Genomic DNA, 12299 nt, shown 5'->3' on the forward strand with positions numbered 1-12299 from the left:
TATTTTTATTTTATTTTTTTATTTTTGTTACATTTGTACCCCGCGCTTTCCCACTTATGGCAGGCTCAATGCGGCTTACATGGGGCAATGGAGGGTTAAGTGACTTGCCCAGAGTAACAAGGAGCTGCCTGTGCCTGAAGTGGGAATCGAACTCAGTTCCTCAGTACCCTAGGACCAAAGTCCACCACCCTAACCACTAGGCCACTTACATTTCCAGTCCCCCATTGATGGGGGATCAGTAGTCCGCCATCTCTGCTCTATAAGACATTTTGCTGCCGCTAGCCCCCATCTCATCAATTTGCTCCTCTCCCAGGATTCACTCATTATGCAGTCCCAGCAAACACACCGATGGGCTGCACACCAGCGACTCCCCTATCATAGTTACTAAGGCTTTTATTACTGCATGCCAGAATAGGATCCGTTGTGGACAGGTCCACCAAATATGCACAAAGGAGCCCGTATGCAACCCACATCTCTAACAAAGATCAGAGGCATTAGGGTACATGCGCTTCAGTCTCTCAGGGGTATAGTACCACCTAGTGAGCATTTTGTAAGCATTTTTGTGCACTATTGCACATGTTGATGCCTTTTGGACCTCCCCGCAGATCCCTTCCCACTCCTGTTCATACTCCTGTTCATTAAAATAACAGTTGAAATCTACTTCCCATGCCCACTTAAAGCTAAAGGGGGAGGGATCAATTCCCCTAAAGAATTTATAGAGCATGGAGATGGGTCTGGGCACCCTCTGCAACAAGCCCCACTAATGCACATGTTGATGCCTTTTGGACCTCCCCACAGATCACCTCCCACTCCTGTTCATACTCCCGTTCATTAAAATAGCAATTGAGATCCGCTTCCCATGCCCCCTTAAAGCTGAAGGGGGAGGGATCACTTCCCCTAAAGAATTTATACAGCACGAAGATGGGTCTGGGCACCCTCTGCAACAAGCCCCACAAATTTTCCAAGCTTTTGTTCTCTTGTGGACCCTCTTCCTTCCACCCCATCATTCTCACAAAATGTTGGATTTGCAAGTAGGGGAAAATATCACCTTCAGGGAGTCCATACTTGGGCCTCAACTCCTCAAAACTCTTCATCTTTCCCCCCTGCAACAAATCTCGAAAACTCAAAAGGTCTACCTGATCCCATCTCACAAATGTGGCATTATCTCTCCCAGCCCCAAACTTTGGTTCCCATCTCATAGACACCCGGGTGGACACCTTTTCTTCCTGTCCCCAACTCTTCCGTAGATCCCCCCACATACCCATAAGAATGCCTAAAGAATGGCTTGTCTATTCCGGCCAGCGTCCCTCCCATTCCCTCAGTAGTCCACAAATAAGTTTTTAAAGCCCTTTGGGGCAGTATGCTTGCTCCATCTGACTCGCTGGCTTTAACTTCCTCCGTTCCCAATCCAAAACCATCTTAATTTGAGCAGCCATATAGTACCACTCAATCCTTGGCACCGCTCTACCACCCCTCTCCATCCCCGTATCACCTGCCCAGCTAGTCGAGGGTGCTTGCCTCCCCATATAAACTGCAGAATATATCTTTGCAGCTGTCGAAGTGTCTGTCTAGGAACCGCCACCGGCAAAGATTGAAACAAGAACAGCAGCCTGGGTAATACATTCATCTTTACCACAGCCATACGCCCCCACCAGGACAGCCACAACCCTTTCCATCTAGAAAGTTCTGTCCGGATTTGTCCTACTATCCTATATAATAATTTGCACCTCCAGCATTCTACGTCTGGAGGCCTGGGTTCGTAACACAATTCCCATTGGTCCACCCTCGCATCGGAACGTGATGACGTCAGAGGGTGGATCAGTGAGATGAAAGGGAAACCAGCACCAGCCACCAAAAGAACGTTGGCAGTGAGGATTCAGTCGACGAGAATCGCCCCCCCCCTCCCTCCCCTGCGAGTTCCATGCCCCCCTGTCTTCGGAGTTCCAATCCCCCCCCGCCTCCCTCCCGCTCTCTTTCAGTGGCAGCCCGACCTCTTCTCGCAGTCCTGCACCTTCCCCTCGCCTTCCTGCATGCCGGCTGTAATTTAAAAGTTCATACCTTGGTGTACGCAGGCAGCAGTGTAAGTCGAGCAGGCACGGCACTTCAGCCTGCCTTCCCTTCTGTTTCAGCTGTGCCTCTGGTCCCACCATTCCGGAAACATGAATTATGAAATATGAATTTCAGCCCTAATATCTTTTAGGGCATTTTGCACATCTTTCCTGATCCCCGCAAAGTCCGCTTTTAAGTTTTGAAACCAGCCCACCACATTAGCTTTTGTGATGCTGGTAGCGTCCTCCGTGCCATCAGAGGGCCTTTTCTATTTCTTGGTTAGTCTGCAGAGACACCATCTTTCTTTCTCTCTGCCCCGGCTCCGCTGTTTCTCCTTTCGATTTTTCGCACCTGTCCGGTGTGAAGCTGAACCGTTCCAAGGCTTTTTTCGGTGGCATAACCTGGGATCGTCACTCCCCTGCCTTTTCCGTGCTCAAATAGCCTGCTTAGATAGTGAAATTTGCTCAATAAAACATCAGCCCCAGTGGAGCCACACAATCAAGCAGCCATCTCGGACCGTGACGTCACTTCCTCCTCCCTCCCTCATCTCTTTCTTTATCATATTGTTATGTATCTTCTTGCATGTGTTGTGGTGGGGTCATTTTGTTCATCTTTCATTTGCTGTTTAGACTATACTTTTTTTTTTTAGGACTGATAATTATTAAAATACCTTAAAGTGTTCTCTGCCTTGTTATTAGTTACACTTTATTGAATTTACTATTCCGCTAGACTTTTTGTTTAAAATGATCACAGTACAAAGTCCTAAAAGCAAACAATATTTTTTTAAAATTTCAAACAAAATTTTTTTTTAAAATCCTGATACTGTGCAGTCCAGTGTGAAATTGGACTTCTGCTTGCTACTTTGTTGTATTGTACCTAAGCTCTAGTGCCAAAATTCCGTGGTACTGTTGTTTGTTATAGCTTTCTGAAAGACCATACAAATAGGATCATTGTTAAACTGTGCTAAAATACAATTTTATGATGTATAAATAACATGCCTAATGTTTTATGTGAAATAATTTACAGTATTGATGCAATCAACTTAGGGCCTCTTTATTAAACAACGCTAGCGATTCCTGGTGTGGCAAATGAGGAGAAGCTCATAGGAATTGAATGGGCTTCCTCTCTTTTGCCATGTGGGAATTGCTAGCGCAGTTTAGTAAAAAGACTGTTAGTGTTGAAAAACACCTCTCTGTTTAATAATTTTCTATGAATTAAAGTAACTAGCAATGTATGGAATATTAGTCAAAATTTCATTTAGCAAATGTCTTGAACATATATAAGTTAATTGTCTATGCTAACTAGATAAATTCTTAACATCTAGGTACCTATGGCTAGGGCCAGCATCTTGTGGCTGATTGGAGAATATTGTGAACGTGTCCCTAAGATTGCACCTGATGTTTTAAGAAAGATGGCTAAAAGTTTTATCAGTGAAGATGACCTTGTGAAACTGCAGATCTTAAATTTGGCTGCAAAACTATACTTAACTAATTCCAAACAGGTAAGATCAAATAAAATCTTGGTCCTTTTCAGTTAGAGTGCACGGAGTTCTTTAGTAACGTATAAATGTTGAAGTGTTCCACTCAGATTAACATTGTGATTTAACTTGTGCCTTTTCAATAATAGTTCAACGCATTTTACATACAGATACAGAAAGCATATCCCCATGCCTGGGAGGGCTTACATTCTTAAGTTTGTACCTGAGACAGTGGAGGCTTGTATGACTTCCCCAAGGTCACAAAACACGTCGGTGGGTTTTGAACTCTGGCTTCTCCGAGGACAAGCAGGCTTACATTCTCACAAGTGGGTAGACAATCCGTGTTGCCCGGGAATTGGCAAGTTAGCCAGCAAAGAAAAAATTCCAGAGCCTTCTGGGGACCGCACATACGCGGAGTGCCTTCCCGCCCGCATGTCTCTGTGTGTCTTCAGTTTTTTTTTCTTTTCGCGAGAGGAAGCAGCTGCGCTTTTTGTTGCTCCTCACATGCTTAGGAAGAGCCTTAACTGCGTTTCAGTGCCTTTTTCGTTATTGTAAAAAAAAAAAAAAAAAGTTCCTTTTATTTTCCCTGGTTTATCTTTGGCCTGCGTTTACGTTTTCTTTATTTTTTCATCGCAGGCCCCCATTTAGGCCTTCTCGGACGGGTCTCTTCTTTTTTGTGCCTTGCCATTTTCCCTTCCATGTCATCAAAGACTTCCAGTGGCTTCAAGCGTTGCTCCTGGTGCAACTGGACCATCTTGGGCACTGATACACATTCTTGGTGTATTCAGTGCCTAGGGCCAGACCATAGCCCGGCAAATTGTGTCCTTTGCCTTCGTATGAAGAAAAGGGCACAAATTTCCCGAGAAGCTCAACGAGAAACTGTTTGGAGCTCGGTCCGGTTCTTCGGCATCGACATCGAAAGAAGCATCAACATCAGGAGTCCAGGTAGGGATGGCTGCTGCGAGACCCTGAGACACTAGGAGCAGTGAGGTGTCAAGTGGGTCTCCACCTGCCTCGAGGCCTCCTGCTATGCAGGCCCCCCAGGACCGGCAATCGTCAGACTCGACACAGAGATGACGTAAGGATTCAACTTCATATTTATTTGCACCAAGGAGTTTGGATGAAGAGCATCGGGCAAAGGCTAAGAAATACTGACACTGAGCTCCGGGACGCCGAGGGACTCGGCACCCAAAAAGCATCAACGCCGGGAGGACTGCTCCCCCTCCATCCAAGAAGTGCCGATGCGTCTATTTCCCAGCATGAGAATCCTGCTCCGGCCGCACCCCAGGCGCTTTGGCAACCTGACCCCAATATGGCCCCTCATCCTTTACTGATGGCAGCTGTCGACGAGCGTATCCAGGCCCTGCTCCCTGAGCTCTTGGAGGGCTGAATGCAGTGAGGAGAGTCGCCATTGGTAAATGCACCATTTCCAATTGGCTGGCAGATTGCAAGATGGGCTCATAATGTTAGAGCCATGGCTGCATCAGTGCCCACTTAAAGTCAGCCTCCATTGAAGAGACTTGCAAGACTCCGATGTGGTCTTCAGTCCACACATTCACTTCTCATTACTGCCTTGAGCAGGATACACAACGCAATAGTAGGTTTGGGCAGTCATCGTGCAGAATCTGTTTGGGGTCTAGAATCCAACTCCACCCTCCTAGGCCCATTTTATTCTGTTCCAGGCTGCACCTTCATCTAGTTGCATTTGCTTTCAGGTTATTCTGTATTCAGTCCTTGCCATTGTGAGGCCCAATTGGCCATTGTTTTGGGTGAGCCTGGATGCTAGGGATTCTCCACTTGTAAGAATGTATGCCTGCTTGTCCTCGAAGATACTTACCTGTAGCAGGTATTCTCTGAGGACAGCAGGCTTCACATTCTCACAATCCCGCCCACTTCCCCTTGGAATTGTTTCTTCGTAATTTGTTTCTTTTTTATGCTACTGTATTAAACTGAAGAGAAGCAGAGACACTGCCGATGGGAAGGCACTCAGCGCATGCGCGGTGGGGCACGGCGCGCTCCCCAGAAGGCTCTGGAATTTTTTCTTTGCTGGCTAACTTGTTGATTCCCGGGTGACATGGATCGTCTACCCAATTGTAAGAATGTGAAGCCTGCTGTCCTCTGAGAATACCTGCTACAGGTAAGTATTTTTGCTTTCCCTGGTTCTCGGCCAACTGCTCTTACTACTTGGTTACTCATCTACTCCTTTCATTTATTGCTAAATGCATGCCAAGATAGTGAATTTTTGAAAACATATTATTTCTGTTGATGTTGTCACTGATAATATCTTAAAAACACTTTAGTATCTGTGGGGTTCTATTACTAAAGCTTGGTGTTTTAACAGCATTAGCACAGGTTAAATGTTGCATTTCCTATTTTATAACTATGGGCCATGTGGCACTTAGTGCAGGCTAAGCTTTAGTAAAAGGGCCCCTTGATATGCTTTCAATGATTTAAAATTTCATTGGTTTGATATTCAGAAGAACAAGGTAGATATTAAATAATTTTTTTCTGCAAAACAACAAATTGCACCACACTAAATTGTGAAAACTCATGTTTACTGATTGTTTTGTTGTATAGTTATGGTTTCACATTTCATCTTACACTCATTTGCACAGCAGTAAAGCAACAGTAGGTGGCACAGTATCCATTGTTTTAGCAGTATCATTTGTTTTTGTCTTGGCCATCTGCTATGGGCTGTCCCCTTAAATTCATGTTCATTGTCTCTGACCATTGCTTCATAAAATGAGAGAAGGATAACCACTGTTAGCCCTTTGTTGTTTCTATCAATGGTGTGTGATTAATACTGGGTGTTCCTAGTTCATTTCACCAAAGGAATTGCATTTATTTTAAACTGTAAGGTGATACTTAATGGTACGTCTTCATTTTGGTTGTACCTATATGACTTGTGTTAGTCATTCATTGTACCCTTACAGGGATGTCTGTCTTAACACATGTGGTAGAAACGTAAGTATTACACAGAATAACTGTAATACTAATGTACTTGTCAACTTCTCGGGGTGTCATAACATAAAGAACATAAGAGTTTGCCATACTGGGTCAGACTTGAGGTCCATCTAGCCCAGTATCCTGCTTCTAACAGTGTCCGATCCAGGTCATGAATACCTGGCTGAATCCCAAAAAGTAGCAAGATTTCATGCTACTTACTCCCAGGAATGAGGAGTGGCTTTCCCCAGGTCTACCTTTATAATAGTTTATGGACTTTACCTCCAGGAATTTGCTTAAACCTTTTTTTTTTTATTAGATCTATATTACCTTTTTTTACCACCATCCTGTAGCAACAAGTTCCAGAGATTAACTATGCATTGAGTGAAAAAAAAATATTTTCTCTGTGTTGTTTGAAATGTACTACTTAATAACTTCATGGTGTGTTCCCTAGTCTGTACATTTTGAAAGAGTAAATAATTTGTGGTTACCCATTTCACTGCACTCAGGATTTGTATATACCTGAATCATATCTGCTGTCCGCCATTTCCAAGTTGAAGATCCCTAATCTCTATAGCCTTTCTTCATATGAGAGGCATTCCGTCTGCTTTATCATTTTAGTGAGGGAGTGATTGGTATAGGGAAGAGTACTCCATCACTGTTGATACAGTGCAGCCATCCTGCAGTAGGTGGCACTAGTCTGCAAGGTGGAGACTGAGCCTGAGTCAGAAAGGTGGAGCTCAGGCCAGGGTGGTGTTAAATTCCCTGAGCCAGAGCAGTTAAGGGAGGCCCCGATACAAAGGCCCAGGCAAAAGGTTAAGGAGGCCCAGGAAGGAGTGTCTCCGCCCTGGAGTGTGTGTCTGCGCAGCATAGTGTGTAGAAGCTATCCGACCTGATACAAGGTAGGGTTAAGTGTAAGCCCCATAAGAATGCTGTTCTTTGAGTCTGACTGGAAGCAGACTTGTGTGTGGATACTGTGGACTTAAAGCTAATAGCTACAACCTGTGTAAAGGTTGCCTCTGAACCTAAGAGAGACCTTGAGAGTGAAAAGCCTGTGAGGGAATAGGCCTGTTTCCCTTTTGTTGTACAGAATAAAATTGTTGCCTTTTTGACAGTGCATTCCCTGTGTCTGTATTTTATGAGGACTCCATGCCTTGCTGTGGTTCATATTATCATAGTCATCTTTCTCTGTACCTTACTAACAAGTTTTTTGTTGTCATCAAGCAGATGAAACCATTACGTATGGGTTGTGTCCATCAACCAGCAGGGGGAGATAGAGAGCACTCAATTTTTCACAGTGCCTCATAGCCAGCTAGCTCCACTGCCTCTTCAGTATTCTCTATCTCCCCAAGCAGGGTTTCTCCTGGCTTGCCAGTTGTTAGCTGGGGTGTTAGAGGCTATAGCAGCTTCACTTTGAAGGCACATAGGTCAGCCCTTTCCCTGTCTTACCCGTGCCCCCGTGGATGTGGACATATTAGCTTGCTTTTCCCAGTCCTTTCCCACTCAGTGGATGCAGGCACATTGGATCGCCTTTCCCTGCCTTTCCCACTTATCTGAGCCTCCGGAGTGTTTTTATTTATCTCTTTTGCCTCTGCTTTCCTCACAGCATTAAAAAAAAATAATAATTAAAGTCGCGTTGCGCTTTAGCGCAGCGATCTTGGAAAAGAGGTTTTTTTCTTGAGATTCTTCTGCAGGACCGGAGCTGTGATACTCGGTCTAGTGAGGTAAGAGTGTTTTCTGACTCCTCCGGAGTGGGCCCGCGATCGGGACGTTTTTGGGGCGAACCGCCATTTTTCAATTTTACCGCCGTTTTCGGCGATGGCTGCAGAGACTGTAAAGCGCTGTTCTAAATGTGGCAAGCGCAAATCAGCAGTGGGGCTCTGTAATTCGTGCTGTACAGACGGTAGAGCCGGCCCGAGCATGGCGAGCATCGATCTTTTGCGCTCTGAGCTGGCAGCGGACGCCATTTTGGATTTTCCACATGGTGCGGCCTCCGTAGCGACGGATAGCCCTGAATCCGGGGGGGGGGGGGGGGGGGGGGGGGTCCTCTGAGTGAGGCTAATAATAGAGCTGATAGCCCTGGGCAGGATCCGGGCGGTCAGGGAGCGGTTTTCTCCCCTGATTTTGTTTTAATGCTGCATAGGGCATATATGCTTAAAAGAGCTCTTCCACAGGGATCTTCGGGCTCTCTGCCTGCCCCCCCCGGTGGATCCTGGCCTTTTGGAGTTGGCTTTGCCTGTTTCTTATTCTCCTAATAAACGCAGAAGGGCTAATTCCCCTTCTGAGTGTGGCGCACCCCCCCCCCCCCTCGTGGTCGGGCTATGAGGATTCTGAGGGGTCTGGCAGAACGTCTTGGGCTGAGGAGCCAGAGTCGGGTGCAGAATTGCCACAGGAGCTTGATGATCCGTCTGCGGTGAGGATTTTCCACCGCGAGGAGCTGCCGGCGCTTATTTCAGGTGCCTTACAAGCCCTCTCGATTGAAGATCCTGGGAGTGGCACAGCCTCCTCTGTTAATCCAAGGATGGCTAGTACCAGAAAGCCTGCTCGAGCCTTTCCTTTGCATGACTCCATCCAAGAGCTTATTTCGGCTCAATAGGCTGACCCCGAGAGACCTTTGAAGGTTGCCAGGGCTATGGGGCAATTATACCCTCTGAGTGAGGAACATTTGGCTCGCTTTGCAATGCCTAAAGTGGATGCCCTGGTCACGGCTGTGACAAAGAGAACTACCCTCCCTGTTGAAGGAGGTGTTGCCCTGAAGGATATTCAAGACGGCAGGCTTCATTCAGCTCTGAAGCGGTCCTTTGATTTGGCAGGTCTCACTGTTCGGGCGTCTGCATGCAGTTGTTATGCTGCTAGAGCCTGCCTGGCTTGGTTACAGCAGGCAGTGGAACAGCCCGGTGATGGAGCGGAGACCTTATCTGAAGTGGCTCCGCGGATGGAGTCGGCCTTGTTCTTTTTGGCTGACGCCCTTTATGATATGGTCAGAGCTTTGGCTAAACAAATGGCTGTAGCAGTGGCGGCTCGCCGCACTCTTTGGCTACGACATTGGGCGGCGGATGTGGCCTCTAAGCAAAGGTTGGTGAAGTTGCCCTTTCAAGGCCTTCTGTCTGGTGAGGAGCTGGAAAACATTGTTAAAGGCCTGGGGGATTCCAAACCTCAGCGCTTGCCCGAAGATAGGCCGAAGCCTTCCTCTAAGGGTCAGGCGGTCCGCTCCTCTTACAGACCTCGCTTCCGTGAAGCTAGAAGGTACCGCCTGGGGCGTGCTGCTGGGTTCACTTCGCGTGCCCGCTTTCAGCAGAGAAACTCCTTTCGCTCAGACAAATGTTCCGCAGCTGCCGGTTCAAGGCCTGGAGTTAAGAGGCGACCCTCTCAATGAGGGTGCGCCGGCCCCCTCTTCGTTTCCTGTCATCGGAGGAAGACTTTCCCTCTTTTTCGAGGAGTGGGCCAAAATCTCCGCAGATCAGTGGGTCTTGGACCTGTTCAGACGGATACCGAATAGAATTCGATGCCCTGGTGAGAGACGTGTTTGTGGAGTCCCGATGCGGTTCTGCCGCCAAGCGGGCGGCGGTAGAGGAGACTTTGCACAGTCTGTGCCGGATAGGGGCTGTGACCCCGGTGCCTCCTGCCGGACAAGGTCTAGGCCGCTACTCCATTTACTTTGTGATGCCACGAAAAGGCGGGTCTTTTCGCCCGATCCTGGACTTAAAAGAGCTAAACAAGTCCTTAAGAGTGCGGCATTTTCACTTAGAAACCCTGCACTCCGTCATTGCGGCGGTACAGCCAGGAGAGTTTCTTACATCTCTGGACCTGAAAGAAGCTTGCTTGCACATACCACTTTGGCCCCCGCACCAGAAGTTTCTGTGGTTTGCGGTGTTGGGAAAACATTTCCAGTTTCGGGCTTTGCCTTTTGGCCTCGCCACAGCTCCCCGAACCTTCTCCAAGGTAATGGTGGTAGTAGCTGCCTTTCTCAGGCGAGAGGGTATCCGGGTTCACCCGTACCTAGACGACTGGCTCATCAGAGCAGACTCGGAAAAAGAGAGTCATCTAGCTACAGCCAGAGTGATTTCAGTCCTTCAATCTCTGGGCTGGGTCGTCAATATGGCCAAAAGTTACCTGACCCCCTCGCAATCTCTAGAATATTTGGGGGCCAGGTTCAACACAGCCTCGGGCTATGTGTTTCTTCCCGAGCAAAGGCGGTGCAAGCTTCAGAATCAGGTCCGTCTGCTCTTGAGGATGCCCCGCCCGCGAGCTTGGGACATTGTCCAGCTGTTGGGATCGATGACGGCCACCTTGGAAGTGGTGCCATGGGCGAGAGCGCACCTGAGACCTCTACAGTATTCTCTACTTCAACGATGGTCTCCAGTATCTCAGGATTATCAGTGCAGACTTTCTTGGCTCCCTGCGGCCCGCCTCAGTATGGAGTGGTGGCTCTCGGACAGCATGTTGCGGTGGGGAATGCTGCTGGCGTTCCCCGATTGGTGCCTAGTGATGACAGATGCCAGCCTGAAGGGCTGGGGCGCACATTGCCAGGGGAAGCATGCCCCCAGGGTCTGTGGACGCCCGACGAGTCGGAGTGGTCTATCAACCACCTGAAGTTGAAAGCGGTGTTTCTGGCTCTTCTGGCCTTTCAAGTGACCCTGGAAGGATTGGCTGTCAGAGTGATGTCGGACAACACGACAGCAGTGGCCTACATAAATCGACAAGGTGGCACTCCAGTGCAGAGCTCTAGCTGCGCAGGCTGAACAAATTTGCCACTGGGCCGAGCTGCATCTACAGTCCCTGTCAGCAGCTCACATTGCAGGTCAGAGCAACGTGCAAGCTGACTATCTAAGCAGGCATCAGATCGATCCAGGGGAGTGGGAACTAGCAGACGATGTATTCCTGCAGATATGTGCCAAATGGGGCAAGCCAGTGATGGATCTTATGGCGACCAGTTCCAATGCCAAAGTCCCGTGTTTCTTCAGCAGACGGAGGAATTCTCGCTCTGCCAGGTTGGATGCCTTGGCTCAACCCTGGCCCCTGGGCTTGCTGTATGTCTTCCCTCTGTGGACCTTGATAGGGCGAGTGCTCCTGCGGATTCGGCTGCATCCAGGAGAAGTGGTGCTCATCGCCCCGGATTGTCACAGGGTCCGGTGGCCATGGAGGACGCCTGCCGCTTTGGTCTTATGGCATGGTGATTGAGAGGGCGCAATTGAGAGATAAAGGCTACTCAAATAAGGTAATTTCCACTCTCCTTCAGGCCCGTAAGTGCTCCACTTCTGTGGCTTATGCCAGGATTTGGCGCCAGTTTGAAGTCTGGTGTGTTTCAAGAGCGCTTTCTCCGTTGCGGGCTCCTGTCTCGCCGATTCTGGACTTTTTGCAGGGTGGTGTACACAAAGGCTTGGCCTATAATTCCCTGTGGGTGCAAGTGGCAGCATTGGCCTCCCTGCGTTGCAAGGTTGAAGGCGTGTCCTTAGCTGCTCATCCAGATGTGGCACGGTTTCTCAGAGGGTGCTTCGGCTCCGTCCTCCCGTGCGGACACCTTGTCCGGCTCGGAACCTGGGGTTAGTATTGAAGGCCCTTCAGGGGCCTCTATTTGAACCGCTTCGGCGTGCTTCAGAGAAAGATTTGACACTGAAGGCCGTCTTTTTAGTGGCCATTACCTCGGCGAGACGGGTGTCAGAGCTCCAGGCGCTGTCCTGTAGAGACCCTTTTCTGCAATTCTCAGAGTCAGGGGTCACGGTTCGGACCGTGCTTTCCTTCATGCCTAAGGTGGTTTCAGCGTTTCACCTAAACCAGCCTGTTTTTCTTCCCTCCTTTGTTGAGGAGGAGTTTCCAGATTCATTTGGGC

The 12299-nt window shown here is 48.3% G+C and overlaps 1 protein-coding gene across 1 annotated transcript in view; it reads left to right on the forward strand.

Annotated features, from left to right (window-relative positions):
* The window catches only part of AP3B1 (adaptor related protein complex 3 subunit beta 1), a 1191861-nt gene that overhangs the window by 388867 nt on the left and 790695 nt on the right, over positions 1-12299 (forward strand). Inside the window, exon 15 of the mRNA XM_030193246.1 lies at positions 3374-3550. Within this exon, the coding sequence (XP_030049106.1) occupies positions 3374-3550 (177 nt within the window). The remainder of the gene's footprint in view (positions 1-3373; positions 3551-12299) is intronic.

This window comes from Microcaecilia unicolor, chromosome 2, assembly GCF_901765095.1.
Source record: "Microcaecilia unicolor chromosome 2, aMicUni1.1, whole genome shotgun sequence".
In the NCBI taxonomy this organism is placed as follows: domain Eukaryota; kingdom Metazoa; phylum Chordata; class Amphibia; order Gymnophiona; family Siphonopidae; genus Microcaecilia; species Microcaecilia unicolor.